At 40.8% G+C, this 17,302-nt stretch overlaps 11 protein-coding genes across 14 annotated transcripts; 9 read left to right on the forward strand and 2 right to left on the reverse strand.

Annotated features, from left to right (window-relative positions):
* The first annotated feature begins 379 nt into the window (after positions 1–379).
* Positions 380–1,787, forward strand: LOC132789428 (activity-regulated cytoskeleton associated protein 2). The gene has a single exon (XM_060797445.1). The coding sequence runs from the start codon at positions 475–477 to the stop codon at positions 1,063–1,065; it is 591 nt and encodes a 196-aa protein (XP_060653428.1). The 5' UTR covers positions 380–474; the 3' UTR covers positions 1,066–1,787.
* LOC132789427 (activity-regulated cytoskeleton associated protein 1-like) lies at positions 1,410–3,882 on the reverse strand. The gene has a single exon (XM_060797444.1). The coding sequence runs from the start codon at positions 3,739–3,741 to the stop codon at positions 2,986–2,988; it is 756 nt and encodes a 251-aa protein (XP_060653427.1). The 5' UTR covers positions 3,742–3,882; the 3' UTR covers positions 1,410–2,985.
* Positions 3,883–5,403: 1,521 nt separating this feature from the next.
* LOC132790470 (chromobox protein homolog 1-like) lies at positions 5,404–6,128 on the forward strand. The gene has a single exon (XM_060799002.1). It carries the CDS (start codon positions 5,464–5,466, stop codon positions 5,980–5,982), a length of 519 nt encoding a protein of 172 aa, XP_060654985.1. The 5' UTR covers positions 5,404–5,463; the 3' UTR covers positions 5,983–6,128.
* Positions 6,129–6,271: 143 nt separating this feature from the next.
* Positions 6,272–8,852, forward strand: LOC132790709 (general transcription factor IIH subunit 1). Of its 3 annotated transcripts, none has more exons than XM_060799344.1 (6): positions 6,272–6,323; positions 6,455–6,758; positions 6,824–7,162; positions 7,222–8,184; positions 8,248–8,423; positions 8,488–8,852. In XM_060799344.1, exons 2-6 carry the CDS (start codon positions 6,605–6,607, stop codon positions 8,611–8,613), a joined length of 1,758 nt encoding a protein of 585 aa, XP_060655327.1. In that variant the 5' UTR covers positions 6,272–6,323; positions 6,455–6,604; the 3' UTR covers positions 8,614–8,852. The 3 variants fall into 3 exon arrangements, with proteins under 3 accessions (XP_060655327.1, XP_060655329.1, XP_060655328.1); XM_060799346.1 differs by having other exon boundaries at positions 6,285–6,323; positions 6,478–6,758; XM_060799345.1 differs by having other exon boundaries at positions 6,290–6,323; positions 6,461–6,758.
* Positions 8,853–8,985: 133 nt separating this feature from the next.
* LOC132790712 (uncharacterized) lies at positions 8,986–10,139 on the forward strand. The gene is made up of 5 exons (XM_060799348.1): positions 8,986–9,271; positions 9,332–9,448; positions 9,507–9,730; positions 9,784–9,894; positions 9,957–10,139. Exons 1-5 carry the CDS (start codon positions 9,173–9,175, stop codon positions 10,132–10,134), a joined length of 729 nt encoding a protein of 242 aa, XP_060655331.1. The 5' UTR covers positions 8,986–9,172; the 3' UTR covers positions 10,135–10,139.
* Positions 10,140–10,280: 141 nt separating this feature from the next.
* Positions 10,281–11,519, forward strand: LOC132790711 (uncharacterized). Its single transcript, XM_060799347.1, has 5 exons — positions 10,281–10,407; positions 10,466–10,579; positions 10,784–11,019; positions 11,083–11,193; positions 11,251–11,519. The coding sequence occupies exons 1-5, from the start codon at positions 10,306–10,308 to the stop codon at positions 11,420–11,422; spliced, it is 735 nt and encodes a 244-aa protein (XP_060655330.1). The 5' UTR covers positions 10,281–10,305; the 3' UTR covers positions 11,423–11,519.
* Positions 11,520–11,631: 112 nt separating this feature from the next.
* LOC132788106 (uncharacterized) lies at positions 11,632–12,676 on the forward strand. Its single transcript, XM_060795424.1, has 4 exons — positions 11,632–11,727; positions 11,789–11,905; positions 11,962–12,296; positions 12,352–12,676. Exons 1-4 carry the CDS (start codon positions 11,632–11,634, stop codon positions 12,632–12,634), a joined length of 831 nt encoding a protein of 276 aa, XP_060651407.1. The 3' UTR covers positions 12,635–12,676.
* Positions 12,583–13,328, reverse strand: LOC132790714 (uncharacterized). Of its 2 annotated transcripts, XM_060799352.1 has the most exons (3): positions 13,232–13,328; positions 13,079–13,162; positions 12,583–13,012 (listed from the first exon to the last, which is right to left on the reverse strand). In XM_060799352.1, the coding sequence occupies exons 1-3, from the start codon at positions 13,319–13,321 to the stop codon at positions 12,644–12,646; spliced, it is 543 nt and encodes a 180-aa protein (XP_060655335.1). In that variant the 5' UTR covers positions 13,322–13,328; the 3' UTR covers positions 12,583–12,643. The 2 variants fall into 2 exon arrangements, with proteins under 2 accessions (XP_060655335.1, XP_060655334.1); XM_060799351.1 differs by having other exon boundaries at positions 12,583–13,162.
* A 449-nt stretch (positions 13,329–13,777) lies between these two features.
* Positions 13,778–14,699, forward strand: LOC132790713 (uncharacterized). Its single transcript, XM_060799350.1, has 2 exons — positions 13,778–14,045; positions 14,102–14,699. The coding sequence occupies exons 1-2, from the start codon at positions 13,839–13,841 to the stop codon at positions 14,597–14,599; spliced, it is 705 nt and encodes a 234-aa protein (XP_060655333.1). The 5' UTR covers positions 13,778–13,838; the 3' UTR covers positions 14,600–14,699.
* A 305-nt stretch (positions 14,700–15,004) lies between these two features.
* Positions 15,005–16,001, forward strand: LOC132792196 (uncharacterized). The gene is made up of 3 exons (XM_060801453.1): positions 15,005–15,254; positions 15,316–15,414; positions 15,472–16,001. The coding sequence occupies exons 1-3, from the start codon at positions 15,156–15,158 to the stop codon at positions 15,832–15,834; spliced, it is 561 nt and encodes a 186-aa protein (XP_060657436.1). The 5' UTR covers positions 15,005–15,155; the 3' UTR covers positions 15,835–16,001.
* A 353-nt stretch (positions 16,002–16,354) lies between these two features.
* On the forward strand, positions 16,355–17,254 carry LOC132788107 (uncharacterized). Its single transcript, XM_060795426.1, has 3 exons — positions 16,355–16,660; positions 16,733–16,831; positions 16,886–17,254. The coding sequence occupies exons 1-3, from the start codon at positions 16,559–16,561 to the stop codon at positions 17,252–17,254; spliced, it is 570 nt and encodes a 189-aa protein (XP_060651409.1). The 5' UTR covers positions 16,355–16,558.
* The last annotated feature ends 48 nt before the right edge of the window (positions 17,255–17,302 follow it).

The following is a 17,302-nucleotide window of genomic DNA, read 5'->3' on the forward strand; positions in this document are numbered from 1 at the left end:
ATACATATGTTAATGTTAATGAAAATAATTATTGATTGATTGCATTTTAAAATTTAAATTTAAACATTGATATACACATATGTACATACATATGTCTGTGTAAGCAAGAAAAATAAAATCGATCATTGTTTTGTAAATATGTATGTATTACATACATACAAACATGAACTTCTAAGTAGGAACAACATAGAGACAATCTGATGTAGAAATACTAGTATGTAAAACTTATATATACATATGTATGATTAATTGAGAGCAGCAAATGCCGGTTGCTCACGTTTTCGAATTCAAAAGCTTTCGAATTTGTACTCTCTCTTTCGCACAGAGAGCTACTTTTGTTTATGATTCACATTGTGAAAAAGCTTATGTCCACATATATTTTAGTCAGTTTTAACAACTGACAGCCGCGATTCGGTTGTTGCATTCCAGGTTGTTGATGTAGTTGGTGTTGGTGCCAAGTCTAAGTTCAATAAAATGACACAGTTGTCGGACGAGCAGTTTCAAATACTCATCGAAACAATCAAATCATTGGCACCTCAAAAGACTGAGCAGGAGGAACCTCAATCCAAGGGAAGCTTCAGCAATTGCCCAGTGCGATTCAGTGGACAACGAGATCACGACGCTGTCGATGAATTTATAACAGCGGTTGAGACATACAAGGAGGTTGAGGGAATCAGCGATAAAGATGCCTTGAAGGGCATCTCACTGCTTTTCAGCAACATTGCAATCACCTGGTGGAAGGGCGTGCGTCGTGAAGCAACGACGTGGGATGATGCACTGCAGCTCCTGCGTGATCACTTTTCGCCCACAAAGCCATCTTATCAAATCTATATGGAGATCTTCGAGACAAAACAAGGATCCACCGAGGCGATCGATACGTTTATCTGCAAGCAACGCGCTCTGTTAGCCAAATTACCAGAGGGACGACACAACGAAGAGACGGAACTTGACTTCATTTATGGACTTATGCTGCAGAAGTACAGAGAGCGTATTCCTCGCCATGAAGTTAAATCGTTTCGCGAACTCCTCGAGCGTGGTCGCAACGTGGAGCGTACAAGACAATAAACTTTAGATTCTTTCGGAACCTAACAAACAATGGCTATGATTTAGTTAAGTTGTATTACGTGTAGTTAGTCTTTTTTGTTATTTAAATAAAATTATATGCATAAGACGAAAAATATTTGGTTTATTTCCTAAGAAAGCGTGTCGCAACGGACATTTTAGATTCGTTCTTACACAAAATATGTATGACTAGAAGTGGAAGTATCATCTGTCAAATATATGAAAACAGTTTTGTTTTAATTTATATTATGTATTTATTTTTATGTTATTTTAATTCCTATCCATTTCCTGAAATAAAAAAATGTTTCCCATTCTAGCCCATGCCCAATAAAAAGAAATTAGCAAAATTGTTTTTTTCGTTTTAGTTTTGTATTTGGTTGTTTTTTTTTCTGGGTTCAGTCTTGCTTTTTTCTTGTTTTGTTTGGTCATGACAACCTCTTGTGGTCATCCATAGGCCCCCAGTATAATGATGATCACAATGGCCAAGTAAGCGCACTGTCATATCATCGGGGAGTGCGGGTCCAAGTTTGTTGCAGCGAGTGAGTGGCCAGTGCTCCGTATTCTGGCCCGCCAAACAACAAGGGCCAATATATACCGATGTAGATGTTGATGGTACTACGCGCCTATTAATTCTGCACAAGAGATTGCATTTACAAACGTGGTGGGTTCAGGGCAGTCGCCACATGCTGGAGCTGCTGGGCGGCGACGAATCCAAGAACCCTTTTGTGTGAATGAAAATTGATGGCGTGCCTAGAACTTGTCTGTCATCGAAGTGCTCCTAAGAGCAGCTTTTCAGCCAAGGACAATTTAGCGTGCCAATTGCACGAATGGCGACAACATAGCCATCGGTGTGCAATGTACTTTGACAAATATTGACATAAAATGTCATTAAATTGTTTGATTTGTTCAAAGTTCTCTCATAGAGAGAATTTTGGTTTTGCCAACAGCCAATCAATAACAGTTCCTATCGCGAAAGACGCACAACCATTTGGCAACAGCTTCAGGCCGGACACAGTTGCCACCGCAGAGCAACAACGCTGAAGTGCATCGAAACACATTTCAACATTGCTGCTTACTACGCACTGTGTACAGCCTGGAGCTCCGCCATGGACATACGTCGCACAAAAGGAACGGCATCAATGACTGACGGCGGGGGGTTTTTTGCCACATTGATTAAGGATCCGCACAGAGTTGCCGATGAAACGCAAACTAAGCGACAAGTTGTTGGTAGAACCCTCAACTTGATAGCCTCGTACACGTTTCACCCGCCCCTGCACAAACACTAGGTCAAGGCAGCGGTTTTTGACAAAAAAGTGGAGAGGGGAGAGCCGCACGAAACACCCAAGCCAAAAGCTCCGCGCTGATGCAAACTCAGCAGATTTAACGACGTCCGTCGAGTAAAGCCTTCGGCTGCAGTTCCGAAGAACAACAGCCGAGTGCAATACACTTCAGAACGTCGCTGATCTGTTGGGCCGCATCAATACGCAAAGCTTTGGCCTAGGAGCGAAATCCGTGCGCCTCTCCCCCTTCAAGTTCCCATCAATCCGTCTAAGGTAAATAAGCTTTACCTTGGTGCATAAACATTGTTGTGATAATATCACGAAAACCATTCTAGAGTTAGCGTTCATAGCCAAAAATAGCCGCAGGCGCAGCGTGAAGTTTTGTTGTTGTTGTTGTGTTAAGCTTGGCTTAGCTTGCCGGCACGCCACTTGGCGATGAATGAGAGAGTGAAATGGACTTGTGTAGAAGCTGTCATCCTCCTTCTCGTTCTTGTCAATGTGTGACCAGCGTGGCGAAGTCTTGCTGTATTTCTTTTTGTTGGATCGTGACGTCAGCGTATTAGATGTGCGCCCTGCGCAACCAGTTGTTATTTTTAATTTGCCGATGATGTCACGATTTGAAGAGTTGCGTGCGAGTATTCTTTTAATCGTCGTTGCCCTCGTTCTGTGCCTGTCGACGTTTGCGGCAGTTCTCGAACGTGTGTCCACGGAAATTGCAGTAAGTGCAACGATCAACACGGCGAGCACCGCGTAGTGGACCCTTGGATACTGCTTCATCTTCTTGGTTGTTATGCTCGATGATGCGCCCTTGTTCAAGAAGGTCACGAAACGTTGTGATGCTCTGACGGGGAATGTGTTTGCGGTACTTGATATTCAAGAGGCCGTAGAGGAAGTCCAGTTCGGTTTCTTCATTGTGGCGGCCTTCTGGCAGCTGAGCGAGCAGTGCACGTTTCTCGACCACAAAGGTGTCAATGGCAACCGAATCCTCCTGTTTCTTCTCAAAGAACTCCATGTAGACCTGGTAGGCAGGCTTAGTGGGAGAGAAGTGTTCACGGATTAGACCAATAGCGTCATTCCAGGTCTTTGCCTCCTTCCGAACACCTTGCCACCAAGTGGAAGCGATGCCATAGAAGAGCAGGGAGATGCCCTTGAGGGCGTTCTCATCGCTGATGCTCTCCAACTCCTTGTAGGTGACAATGTTGGTGATGAACTCCTCGACCTCGTCATGACTGCGAGCACCGCCAAATCGATGTGTGCAATTGCTGAAGCTTCCCTTCGTCTTGGATGTTGAAGATTCACCAGCAGCGACAGCGTTGCCAGCTGCGCTGACAGCCGACGCACGCACTGCTTCGATGAGAGCTTGTAGTTGCTCGTTAGTCATCTGAATAGTCTGTGCCATTTTGTATTTAGTTTAAAAGATACACGCGTTGTTGTGGATTAGCTTTGAATGTAGTTGAATTGTGTGGGAAATGCAGAGAACAAAGCCAAAGCTGGCGAATGTTGTTGCTTTCACTTGGTGTGGTCGTTGATGACTGAAATTCCACTCATTCTTGGTGGGACTTTTATAGTTCGCGGTTGTGAAATTGTATTTCGAAAAAGCTCTTAGTGAGAGAGAGAGATAAAACTATGAGTAGAAAAGAGAGAAGCGGGCAATTGGGATTGCTGTTCTATTGAGTCAGCGATAAAACTAATTTCAAACACAGCTAAACATTTATATTTACATTCATATACATATATACATATATACAGGAATGTGTATGACATATGTATGTACATATGTCTTTCATAAACATGTTGAATTTCATATACATATGGACATGCCGGTAAAAATATTGATTAGATAGCATCGGTGATTTTCTATTGAAAAAAGACATAGTACATACATATAGTATAAACACAAATTTGGTGACATTGGTAATTACTTAAACATTCGCAAAGCAAGTACAGTTATTGTGCCGCTGAAATTATTGTATTTAATCTATAAACAAAAATGCATACATATACATATGTACATCTACCAATGTTAAAAGCTGTAAAAATTACAATTGATTGTATGTACAAGACAAGGCTAGCCATAGACATGCATACATACATATGTATTGTATTTACATATATCTATAAATCAAGTAAATATAAAAAATTGTTTACTGCCCTTTTGTGCCTCGTGGTTTGATTCAATTTCATTTTTGCATGAAACCATTATTAGTCATTACATACATATGTAAGTATGCATTTGTATGTTTATATTCAGCAACCCATTTTTGTTTTTGTAATCGTATGCGGGTGTTATTTTAGAATCCGTTTAATCATACTGAAACAAATTTTTCTGTATTATTCAAAAAGAGTAATTGACTCCCCGATGATTAATCATGATGTGTCCTCGAGTAAAATTTACGTCTACATCCATTTTGCGGGTTTTAAATTGCAGACATTCGTTTCCAGAAAACGAAATGTTTATAAGATCGAAAGAATCAACGAAATCATTGTTCCATACATTCATATGAGATGGCATGCTTCGTTATAAGTTATAAGTTTGCCATCGGTATGAGGCCATAGAGAGCTCTTTGAAATTGAATATTCGGGCAAATACCTACGTCAACATAAATTTTGTCGGTTTTAAATTTCAGAATTTCATTTCCAGAAAATGAAAAGTTTATAAGATAGCAAGAAACAAACAAGGCATTATTGTAAACATATTGCACGGCATGCTTCAGCTTTTAAGAGACGCATTTCGTGCTTATTAAGTACATCTATCGTATATACGTATGTATATACATAGATTCACATATATAATTTTAACTTTGTTATATTGAAATAAACTAAAAATGTATGCTATGTATTTGTTTATATTTATAAAAACCTCTCTTAATGTGATAAAAATAATATAAAAGGTTAAAAGAAAGGTTGAAATTCATCATAATAATTATATTATATTACTATTACCATTGAATTATTTCTTTGAGACTGCTAAATACATCGATAGCTGCGACAAAGAATCGATATTTAAAAACTTTAAAAAACTACGATGCATCGATTGATAAATTATCGCTGTTTGTCCATCCTTGTGACAAATTTGCGCTGAATAAATCCAGTTAAAAAAGTTAAGTTGACGGAGGGCATAATGAAAGAATATGCAGTGGAACGTATTGAAAAAAAGCGAGTAATCAATGGTATTACTGAGTATTTTCTAAAGTGGAAGGGATACCCTCGCTCCAAAAACACATGGGAGCCCATTGATAATCTATTTTGCAAAGATTTAGTCGCCGAATTCGAGAAGTCGGAGAAAAACAAAGCGCAATCTAACAACAACAGGCGCAAAATTGTATCTTCTGAAGGCGATTCCAAGGCAGTTATTCGATTAAAAAAACTGGCTAACGAAAAGAATAAGAAATTTGGATTTGATCGTGGCTTGGAGGCTTTGAAAATTATTGGCGCAACCGATTCGTCCGGAGTGCTAATGTTTCTAATGTCTTGGAAAAATTCGGATAAACTTGAACTGGTGCCGGCAACGTTGGCCAATTTAATGTGTCCCCAAATAGTTATTGACTTCTATGAGGAGCGCCTTACTTGGGCTCCACACATCGGTAATGTGAAAATTAAAAACTCACGTCGTCTTGCGAAAAAGGAAAATGCATACTAATACATATGCAGGACAACTGTAAACAGTATGCATATATGCATATGGACATTCGTCTCATTCGAAGATTAATTCTATTCTTACCTTTATGTAAATATTTGACAACATTGTATAAGATTTAATTGTACATATATTAAAACGAGAAACTTTTGGTATTTCGTAATTTTCTGATCGGGGTGGTGCACACATTTTTCGCGCGTCAAATTGTAGTAAGCGCTGTGTTGCCAGACCGTTGAGAATTGGTCTGATGAGCTAGTCCGTTCATTGGAACGTGGTACTGGTTCAGTCGTGAGTCATTAACACTGGTTATTGAATAGTGTTTGACAATTGCTGTTGGTTGCGAGGTGCGTTGTTTTAGTAATCCCGTGAAAACAGCGAAGAATTGTAGTTTTTCGTCTATTTGCACGTTGAGTATTTATGATTTGAACGCTGTTCTCGTGTAAATGCAATTTGTAATGCTCTATAATAATGACAGTTTCAGTTTATTGGATATTGGAGGCGTAGGCTGGCGTCTGGGAAGTTGATGTGCCATTTGATATCTTGTCATTTGGGCATTTGTTGAAGCGTTAGTTGTCTGTCGCCTGCCGGCTGTAAACGTTAGTTGTACACCACAGCATAGCAAACGATGACCACCAGCAGCGAGGATGTGCTCCTACAGATGGGCGAGGTGCGCTACAAGAAGGGTGATGGCACACTATATGTGATGAACGAACGTCTGGCCTGGATGGCTGAGCATCGCGACACTGTCACCGTCTCGCATCGCTATGCGGACATCAAAAGTAAACATATTAATGAAGTCAGCATTAACAGTGGCAATTCAATTTAACCATCGTTACACACACAGCACAGAAGATCTCGCCCGAGGGCAAGCCGAAGGTGCAGCTACAGGTGGTGCTGCATGATGGCAACACGTCCACTTTTCATTTTGTCAATAGACAGGGATTGCAGGCAACGCTGGCGGATCGGGACAAGGTCAAGGAGCTGCTGCAACAGCTGTTGCCGAATTTTAAGCGCAAGGTGGACAAGGACTTGGAGGATAAGAATCGCATATTGAAGGATCATCCAAATTTGTTGCAACTGTACAAGGATTTGGTCATTACCAAAGTACTCACAAGCGACGAGTTCTGGGCCACCCATGCTAAGGAACATGCGCTTAAAAAGATGGGCAAGAGCCAGGAAATTGGTTTGTATTATGTGTATAGGAACTTTACAATGATTTCACAATCTAACGTATTTGCGCAGGTGTTTCTGGTGCCTTCTTGGCTGACATTAAGCCGCAGACGGATGGCTGCAATGGCCTAAAATACAATTTGACTCCGGACGTTATACACTGCATTTTTAAAACATATCCCGCCGTCAAACGTAAACACATGGAGAACGTGCCTGCCAAAATGCCGGAAAACGAGTTCTGGACAAAGTTTTTCCAGTCACACTATTTCCACAGAGATCGCCTTACTGCTGGGACCAAAGATATCTTCACCGAGTGTGGCAAAATCGATGACCAGGCGCTTAAGGCTGCCGTGCAGCAGGGCGCTGGCGATCCGTTGCTGGATTTGAAGAAGTTTGAGGATGTTCCACTGGAGGAGGGATTCGGCAGCGTGGCCGGTGATCGCAATGTGGTCAATAGCGGCAACATTGTGCATCAGAACATGATAAAGCGTTTCAATCAGCATTCCATCATGGTTTTGAAGACGTGCGCTAATGTCAATGCATCGTCAACTTCAATGACCAACGGCGGCACCAACATGGCCAATGGGCCACTTGGTCAATCCACACATACCAATGGCTTTAATGGCAAGGGAGGTGGAGCTGCTGGGCATTCAAATGATGGCGCCGATATCGACAAGGGTGCGCCACAAGCCAAGAAGCAACGGCTCATTGAGAAAATACATTACGAGGATCTTGGAAATCCGCTGCTTGAAACAGAAGATGATGCCGCCCATGGGAGTAACAAAGCCAAACAGTTTGAGCTTTCCAAGGTGGAACGCTACCTCAATGGTCCGCTGCAGAATCACATGTACGAAAACCATAACGATTCCATGCCCCTGGACGATGTACAGTACAAGCTGGTACGCAACTCGGAGTCGTGGCTGGATCGCAGTGCCCAACGCAACGTGATTTGCTCGAAGGCGGCGGTAAATGCCTTGGGTGAACTCAGCCCAGGTGGCTCACTTATGCGTGGCTTTCAGGAACAGTCCGTCGGACGTAAGCATTCAACGTTAGATGTTCCTGTTTGCATCTGTAATAAGTTGTTTTTTTTTTCTATAGAGCTGGTGCCACTTGACTTTCAGCGTGAATTGCGACACTTGTATTTGTCGCTAATGGAATTGCTGAAGCACTTTTGGAACTGCTTTCCGCCCACTACCGAGGAGTTGGAGGCTAAGCTGCAGCGAATGCATGAGACTCTGCAACGCTTTAAAATGGCCAAATTAGTGCCTTTTGAGGTGAGTGTTAATCTCAGAATTTGTTATGGGAGTTTCCTAACAAAAACCGTTTTGCTATTTACAGAATCGTGCCATGCATGAGCTCTCACCACTTCGCTCATCACTCACTCAACACATGAATATACTGCTGCGCACCGCCAATTCCAAATATGCCACCTGGAAGGAGCGCAAGCTGCGCAATAACAGATAACAAACACATGTTCAGGAACAGCAGCAACGCGAAGAACTACAACAGCTACAATTACAACATCATCAGCAGCAGCAGGAGCAACATCATCTTCATACGGTTATTCTAAGCAACATTATTGTCGAATTGGAGTGATCCAAACATCGATTTGGTTAATACATTAATCACTTAAGAAACAAAGTACTCTATAACCCCTATTTGTATGTATCCATTGTGTGGTCCTTATAAATTTGTACAACATATCGATAAGCATTTGTGGCTTTGGTAATTCATAATTATATACTTTTGGTGGCAATTGGTGTCCAATGACTCTTTGATGGTGTAAAGTTCAAACTGCCTCAAACCGATTCCACGTGCTGACCCATATTTGATTACCATATGGTTCTTTGTTTCATTCGATCTAATTAACAACTTCGTAAGAACTGATGGCAAGTTTCTTCCGTTAACATCAACACAAATGTTGCCAGTTTCACGCGAGTCGCGCTCTCAGTAACAGTCGAATTTTTTTTGGGGCTTTTCTCTAGCAGCTAGAATTTATTTCGATCTACTCAAATCGGACACAATGAAGCACATCTTAAATTATACTGTGTTTCATTATTTAATTGCCATTTCAGCCATGCTGGAGGCTGCAGTGATTTTTCCCACAAATTCGGAATTCGGTGTAAATTGTCAGCTGTTCTTCGAAATTGTAACATTGATTGGTAATGTAAGTTAATTACAGATCTTTATGGCCATATCGGTGCCCATAAGCTTGCCACATCGCAATGTTTTCGTATCATACAATTACGAGTTCAACTTCTATTTGCCGGAACACATCTACAAATTTCCTCCAATTCTGGTGAGTGAGTTGCAAGTTTGTGTCCGAAGTCTTTTAATTGATGTGAAGTTAAATGCAGATGGGAAGCGACTATGAGAACGGCTATCTGACATATCCAACTTTTAATGTCAGCGGCCGAGAGTGTGTCGATTGCAAAGAGAACACTGACATTGCACCCGTCAAGTTGGAGGCCACTGAGGAGACGAAGAGCAAGCCAACATTGGATGCAAGTCGCAAAAAAAGGGACCTTTCAATAATATCACGTAAAAGCTTCTATGCCATGCTCCAGGATAAGCTCGAGAGGTAAAAGGTGACATTTCGATAGGTGTGCTTTTTAATGCCGAAATCCCTTTTAGATCTGGCTATCCGCCAGAGGCGTGCCTATTGCGTATGATATGTGAAACGAATGATTCAACGCTGGGCGAGATCAACGGTCTGTTGGGCAACATTGTGCACATAATATTCACGTAAGTTGTGCAACTTAAAAATCATTTGTAAATAAAGAATTTAAATTCAATTAAATTTGCAGGCCAAGCAGCTCAAGGGATGAGCAGCTTGCCTCCGCCTACTATCAAGCCGAGGCAGATGGACTGCAGCAGCAGTGCGGAGTCTATCACAACGATTGTCCACACAATGTGTTGGGCCTCATTTCGGCGCCCATCGAAGAGATTCTGAACGACATTACAAATAGATCTCGAAGAAAATAAACTGGCAAAACGCGGCATCTCTCTTTCACTTTGGGTTCTGGGATCTCTTCTCTGTTTGCGCTTCCAATTAACAATTGTAGCTTCAATGCAAACGCACTTGTTGCGATCCATTTGCTCCAACAGCAAGATCAGTTGTGTGTGACACCTCGCGGCGATTTGAGCATTCTGAAAATGTATTTACCCAGAAGTCTTTGCCTTTGGCTGTCGATAAGTGCGCTTTGCTTGCAATTTGGCAATTGCTTCATTGCCTTTACGCCTGCTAGTACTCACGGCGTAAGTTACGGCAAAAGTTGAAGTCAATGTGGCAACTCTAATTTGTGTGTTCATTTAGATCTTTGCTGCATTGGCAGTGCCTTTGGAGCTCCCGCATCGCAACGTTTTCGTCTCGTACAATTTTGAAGCAAACTACAATTCACCAGATAACTGGGAGAAATGGACCATATTTGTAAGTTTCATTCACGGCTATAAAACGCCAGCATTCAGTGTCAATTAGCACTACATTTAAAAGGCCAATTAGCGGCTGTCTCTAACAGAAAAGATGTTCTTAAGATACTTTCATACCCTGTAACTACAAGAATAAAGAAAACTAGTGCAAAGGGTGTGATAAGGTTGTAGAAAGTGCTGCGCTTTAGTCTGTGTTGTCTTCCAGCAAAACGGACCCATAGAGTCGGAAGAGATTGAAGAATCGCGTAAGCGAAACCACAAGGCGAAATCAGAGGCCTCAGATGAGAACGATGAGCAGCAAGAGGGTGAGGAGACAGAGGCGGTGGAGGAGGAAGAGCAGGAAACCACAAAAACAATGCCGACTGAAGAGCCAAGTCGAGAGCGCAGAGAGCTGCTAAGTCGCTCAAATATTTATCACATACTAATGGACAAGTTTCAAAGGTTTTTATTATGCGACTGAGTAATCATCAATAAATTGCTTATCCTTCGTGGAACTGCTTGCAGAAGCGGCTTTGCTGGCGAGTCCTGTTTGCTGCGCCTCATCTGTGAGATCAACGCCGCCGAACTTAGCGAAGGCAACGGCGTACTGGGCAGTCTAATGCATGTGATCTTCAGGTTAGAGATTACTTCCATTATAGTGATCGAAGTTGTATTTACAATCTTTTTATTCAGTCCTAGCACATCGCAGCCGGAGCAGTTGCCATTGCGGTTCTATCAGGCGGAACACGATGGCTGGCAGGATCATTGTCACTACTATGAGCCCGGTTGTGGCAAGAGTTTGTTGCATCTTATATCAGAGCCCTTCGAAGAGATCTTTCGACGCATCCAGAGTAATGAAATGTAGCGAAAAATAGCAATAAAAGATATTTTAATACCTGACCTCATTCTGTCTTCTGCGATTGTTTATCAATTAGCAACTTTCACTTGGTCAGAATCAGAACACTTCTTCTGGCTGCTCCTAATTGGTTCATCAGTTTCAGCTCGACATCATTTCGATTTTTGCATTTGGCAAAGCCTTTTGTATTTCAGTTTGTTTGCTAACTTCAGCTGGACATGGACAAGCTGGGACTGCTGAAAGTGTTGTGTCTAATCTCTTTGGTTGTAGCTTTGCAGGCGGCTTTCGTTTGGAATACCAAAGGAGAAGTTGCAGTAAGTGAGGGGAAAACTTTAGTTAATCTCATTTATATTAATTTATTAACTTTGGACATAGCTTTTTATATCTATAGCTGTACCCCTTGATCTGTCAAGGAATGATGTCTTCTTGTCCTATAACTTTGAAGCCAGCTATTTGCTTCCACAAACCTGGCGCAAGAAGCCGATAATCTTTGTAAGTTATTTAAAGCTTTAAATGAATTTGTTTCACTTTTAATAATGTAATAACAGCGTAATGGAAATGGCACTCATCATGGTCCACACGAAGATGGGGTAGCTGACTTTGAAGATTACTACGATGAGTACGAGGACGAGCATCATTACAATCATGAGAAACCAAAGCCACCAAAGCGAAAGAAGCCGCGACCTCACAATAAGCCGCCCAAAAAGAAACACAAGCATAAACCGAAGCCGAAGCCGAAACCGAAGCCGCCGCATCATAACCAGGACTTCTTTGAGGGATTCCCGCGGCAGGACACCGAAGTGGCCTTGGGTGGGCGACGCCAGGAGCAATCGTTGCTCTCACGCACGAAGCTCTACCAGATACTGAGCCACAGATTCGAACAGTTCGTAACAGCGATAGACAACAGTCAAAACAGTTGATAATCCTCTCACTTTTAGACATGGCTTTGGCAGCGGAGATCGTTGTTTGCTGCGTTTGATCTGCGAGGCAAACAGCGCACAGCTGGGAAACCACAACGGCGTGCTAGGCAGCCTCATTCATGTGATGTTCAGTCCCAGCAGCTCGCAGTATGAGGCACTACCTCAACGCTACTACACGGCCGAGATGAAGGGAGAACAGAACGACTGTAGTGGATATTATGAGCAATGCAAACGAAGTTTACTCGATGTCATAACACGCCCTTTGGCCGATTATATTGGCAATAAAACAGCGCTGTCTTAAACGTTTATTCTATGTGCTCTTCATGAACATCTTGAGCGCTGGCCAAGCGCACTTTTTCATATAGGCACGCGCATCGCGGCACTTCTTGTTGTTCGCCTGCCACACATTGGTGGGGCAACGTCGCATCAGCTTCGAGTAGGCGCAAAGACTATAGAACAGAGCATGACGATCGCATGCATCGCTTTGGCTGCTCAGTTGTGTGAGCTCCTGATATTTGCTGTGCACCAGAGTTGCACAGCTGGCAAAATTTGCATCATAGGCATCGATGATCTCCTGCTGATTCGCATAGGCTCGCTCCAGCATGGGACGTACATGCTTTGTGCTCAGTACTTTGCCTTGCAGTGCCGATGTGGCATTGAAGATGCAACCCAAGCGACACTGTTGAAGGATCAACGCCATCGAGTTCAGGAAGAGGTCAAGTGTAGAGTAAAGTTGTATACTCACGCTCGGTTGAATACCAGATCGGCCACATTCGCTATTGTAGGCGCCCCAATTGGGCAGTGGCAATGGGCAGCAGACCTGAACGTTCTGCAAATGCAAAATTGGAAATTGGAGAAAATTGCAAATCGATCGATAGATCGGAAAGTCGTAGTTTACCTGTAAGGACTTGGGGGCTGCTCTGCATTTGACAGCGCTGTGCGAAACTGGAAAAATTCCGAGTAGTGACAGCAATAAAATGAACCTCATGTTAGTGCAGTTGTTGCAACAAACTAAATGTAGCTAAGCGACTGAAATATGTTGAATGTTGGAGTGCAATTACAAATCCGATCAGATAATTCCAACAACAAGCTAGGCTTGTTTCAATTCCAGATTACACGATGATTAATGGAACGCATATGCTCGACGACAAAGTTAGGGAAATAAATAAACAAATAAATCACTTTCATCGTGACTTGCAATTGAATCACATATTTTGACTTTTGCGCTAAATCACTTAATCCCAGCTAATTGTTCAGCGTGGACGAAACAATTTGTCTGGCTGGGCCGACATTGCGTATGAGTAATAATATGACTCAAAGTTCAATGTAAATTGCGAACTGAAGTGTGATGGACTACAAACAACTAATTAAATGTACAGTCTAACATCGCTATTAGCGATACTATTTCTTTATTAATTAATGAATTGAAAAGATTTGCAGACAAGCATGTGCTCATTTATATTTCATTTGTTTGGCATTCTTTTATAAAATATTCAAATTCTAAAATGTCATTACTGTTATTGTTTTACTGGCTCATTCTTGGCATAGAGCTGTTGCCCATGGTCCGAAGTGAGTACCAGAAGAATGCGAATCTGCTTTGCACCCAAATGCTGAACACACATTTGCTCGAGAAGTGCTGCGGGGATTCAAAGCCCAGTAATCTGCTATTCGAAAATAGCAATTGTGAAAAGTTCAAAGACGATCAAGGCGCGGTAATTAGTTTATCCAGCACTTGCATTCATTAAAATAAAATTGACATCATTTGCAGTGTCGTTATGAATGCATCTATAATCATTATCAACTACTTCATTCCAATGGTTCACTCAACATGCCCAATGTTAACGCAATGATCCTTAAACTGTATCCTAGACATCATGGATATCATAGCTATAGACTTATGCTTCAGGAATCCTACGAACACTGCGAATCCTTGAGTGCTACATACCATGGCCTTGTCCAGATGTATGCCACACTTGCGGATCCAGAGATCAAGTGCAATAAGAATGCTTTGATTTATGCCAAGTGCACCATTGGCAACATCTTTCTCAATTGTCCCATGGAATTCTGGCAGGAAATGATTCCAGAGTGTGCGGACAGCCGTCGGCTACTTGCCCACTGCGTTCGGTTCCTCAATGGCATCGACGATTTGAGCAGTCCTGCCAAAACACGAACAAGCAACGGGTCCTCGAGTTACAAGCTGAAGATGCGCGGACTTCGACAACCAACTCATTGGTACACGACCTTCATCAACTGGCTTGTCTTTTAGTCTTTTGTCCTTCAATATCACGATCATGTAATGTACAATTGAGATTTCTTAAAAAATAGTAAATAAAAAACTCTTTTTTTATTTACAATTATGTTATGCAGTTGAGAAAGAGTTTTTTATTTACAATTATGTTATGCAGTTAAGATTTTATTTGTATAATACAATAATAAGAATAAAAAACTACTCACTAGGAAATTTTAAGCTTAACTCAAACAACTCGACTACTAAATACCGTTTACCAGCTTACATCCAAAGTTTGCAGTTCCCTTACGTTTCTCAGGTATATATTTCCTTCATGAAAAATTGAAGACTTCTAACTCAATATTGCATTTTATTAAAAATATTCATAATTTGGGGAAATTGAAGTATCACATTGTGTTTTCTATAGGGTATAAAAAGTTAAAATACAAAATAAGCAAAACAAATGAAATTCTATTAAGCCATTTATTGAGCAATTATATATTTATATTATTTGGTGCGCTACATTAATTTGCATAATCCCCGATTTGGTATAAAAGGCATCACAGATTTTCGAAAGCATATCAGAATAACCACAATGTTGACCAAGTGCACAGCTCTAACCATTTGGCTATTGGCCAGTTTGGCATCTGTCAACCCAGCGGAAATGGATTGCTCGAAACGTTTGGATTATAATGTAAGTTATGCAAGTCATCGAACAACTCCATTTGCTGACATGCCTCCGATCTGCTACGTAGACCGTGTCAAGCTGCTGTCCGAGACCCAATCTAAATTTTGATGCATTCCGGCCGAGCTGTGGCAAGTTCATGCAAGAAGGAAAGCCCAAGATTTCACCAGTATGTAAGGAGTATTTTCCAAAATTGGCATCTGTTAATGTACATAATTATTCACAGTGTCTTTTTGAGTGTATATTCAATTCAAACAATGTGTTGGATGGCATGGAACTCAATGAGCCAAATGCACGTAAAGTACTGCAGGATATGTTGGGCGCTAATAAGGACTTTCTTGATATCTATATGGAATCTATGCGGAACTGCTCGGCAAACAAGGAGACGCTGATGAAGCGAATGAAAAGAAATATGGGAAGAAATAATTGTTCTAAGACCGCGCTATTTTTAAGTTGGTGCACCGCCGAAAATATATTTGCCCATTGCCCAGCGACCAGTTGGCGATCAAGTCAATCGTGTGAGGAAGCACATGACTTTATGGTCAATTGCAAATGTGATGACAATCAAAGTGTATGTATCCAGTTGTAAATAAATTATTCATTTAATCCTCAATTTTCAGTTGATATTGAGATACAAATTAAATGAGTTCGCAGCTATTGTAAATGCAGACAATTAATGTGTGAATTTCTATATAATCTGAAAGTTAAAAATTTTTACTTTTAATTTGAAACAATTTTATTTATATATCCCCGACAGTATGCAACGAATATTTTTATTGCTCCGATCATTTTTGTGATCTCATTGTTTATTAGCGTTTTATTACCAATTTTATTTTACTTATAAACTGCTAACTATATTTAGTGTTATTAAGTTATTATGAATATTATTATTATTACTATTATAATAGCTTTGAATATTGAAAGTTATCGAAGTAAACAAAATTTATGAAGTATGTGCACTCTTTTGTATTCTGTAAAATGTATCAGATTAAGCTTAAATTAATTTCAATAATTGGCCAGGCTTCTATACTTTATACATCTGTAATATATCTATTTGACAAATTATTCCAAGCATTTTTATTTTCCATTTTAAATGAATATCCATAACAACCATAATACACATTAAATTTAAATTTAAATTTTATCGCTCTAACAGTCCAAGGGTATTAAATTGAACAAAATTTTAAAATATTTTATTATCCAATTATTTTAATATAGTAGTTTATGTGCGGTACATTAATTTACAAACTCCCGACGACTTCCACTTGGTATAAAATAGATTACGAACAAATAATTCGAACAGATCGTCAACAATGTTGGCCAAGTGCACACTTCTAGCAGTTTGGATATTGCTTTGCTGCTTTATATCGATCACTTTAGGTCAATTCGACTGCTCCAAACGATTGGATTACGGTGTAAGTTTTTTAAGAAATATCTAATTCAATTTTATGAGTAATCGACCAAATAATTGACCATGTATATAATAGTCCGTGGCAAATTGTTGTTCAAGACCCAATTTTAAGTTTGATGCTTTTCAAGAAAGTTGCGCCAAGTTTATCCCAAATGGCATACCGAGAATGTCGCCAGTAAGCAAAGTAATCTTTGTAAGTTATATGATCTCTAATCAATATTTTTCACAGTGTACACACGAGTGCATATTCAATGCGGCCAAGGTATTAAATGGCAAAGAGCTGAATGTGGAGAACACAACCAAGATGCTGAATTCTCTTTTTTCGAACACCTCGCAGGATCATATCAATGCCTATGTGCAATCGATGAAAAATTGTTCGGATAATGCCGAGAGGCTGATGAAGCGTATGAAGAAGAAAGTTTTTGGCCAGGAGAGCTGTTCCATGCTCCCCATATTTATTAGCGTTTGCTCTGGGCACAACCTGTTTGCCCATTGCCCTGAGGACAGTTGGCACAGCAGCAAAGTGTGCGATGAGGGACGCGACTTTATTCTTAATTGCAAATGTGATAAGAACAAGAGTGTGTGTGCCCAGTTTTAATAAAGAACATTAAATTTGCAAACAATTTTTAATTGAAATGGGACATAG

This window comes from Drosophila nasuta, chromosome 3 (assembly GCF_023558535.2).
Source record: "Drosophila nasuta strain 15112-1781.00 chromosome 3, ASM2355853v1, whole genome shotgun sequence".
NCBI classification, from domain to species: domain Eukaryota; kingdom Metazoa; phylum Arthropoda; class Insecta; order Diptera; family Drosophilidae; genus Drosophila; species Drosophila nasuta.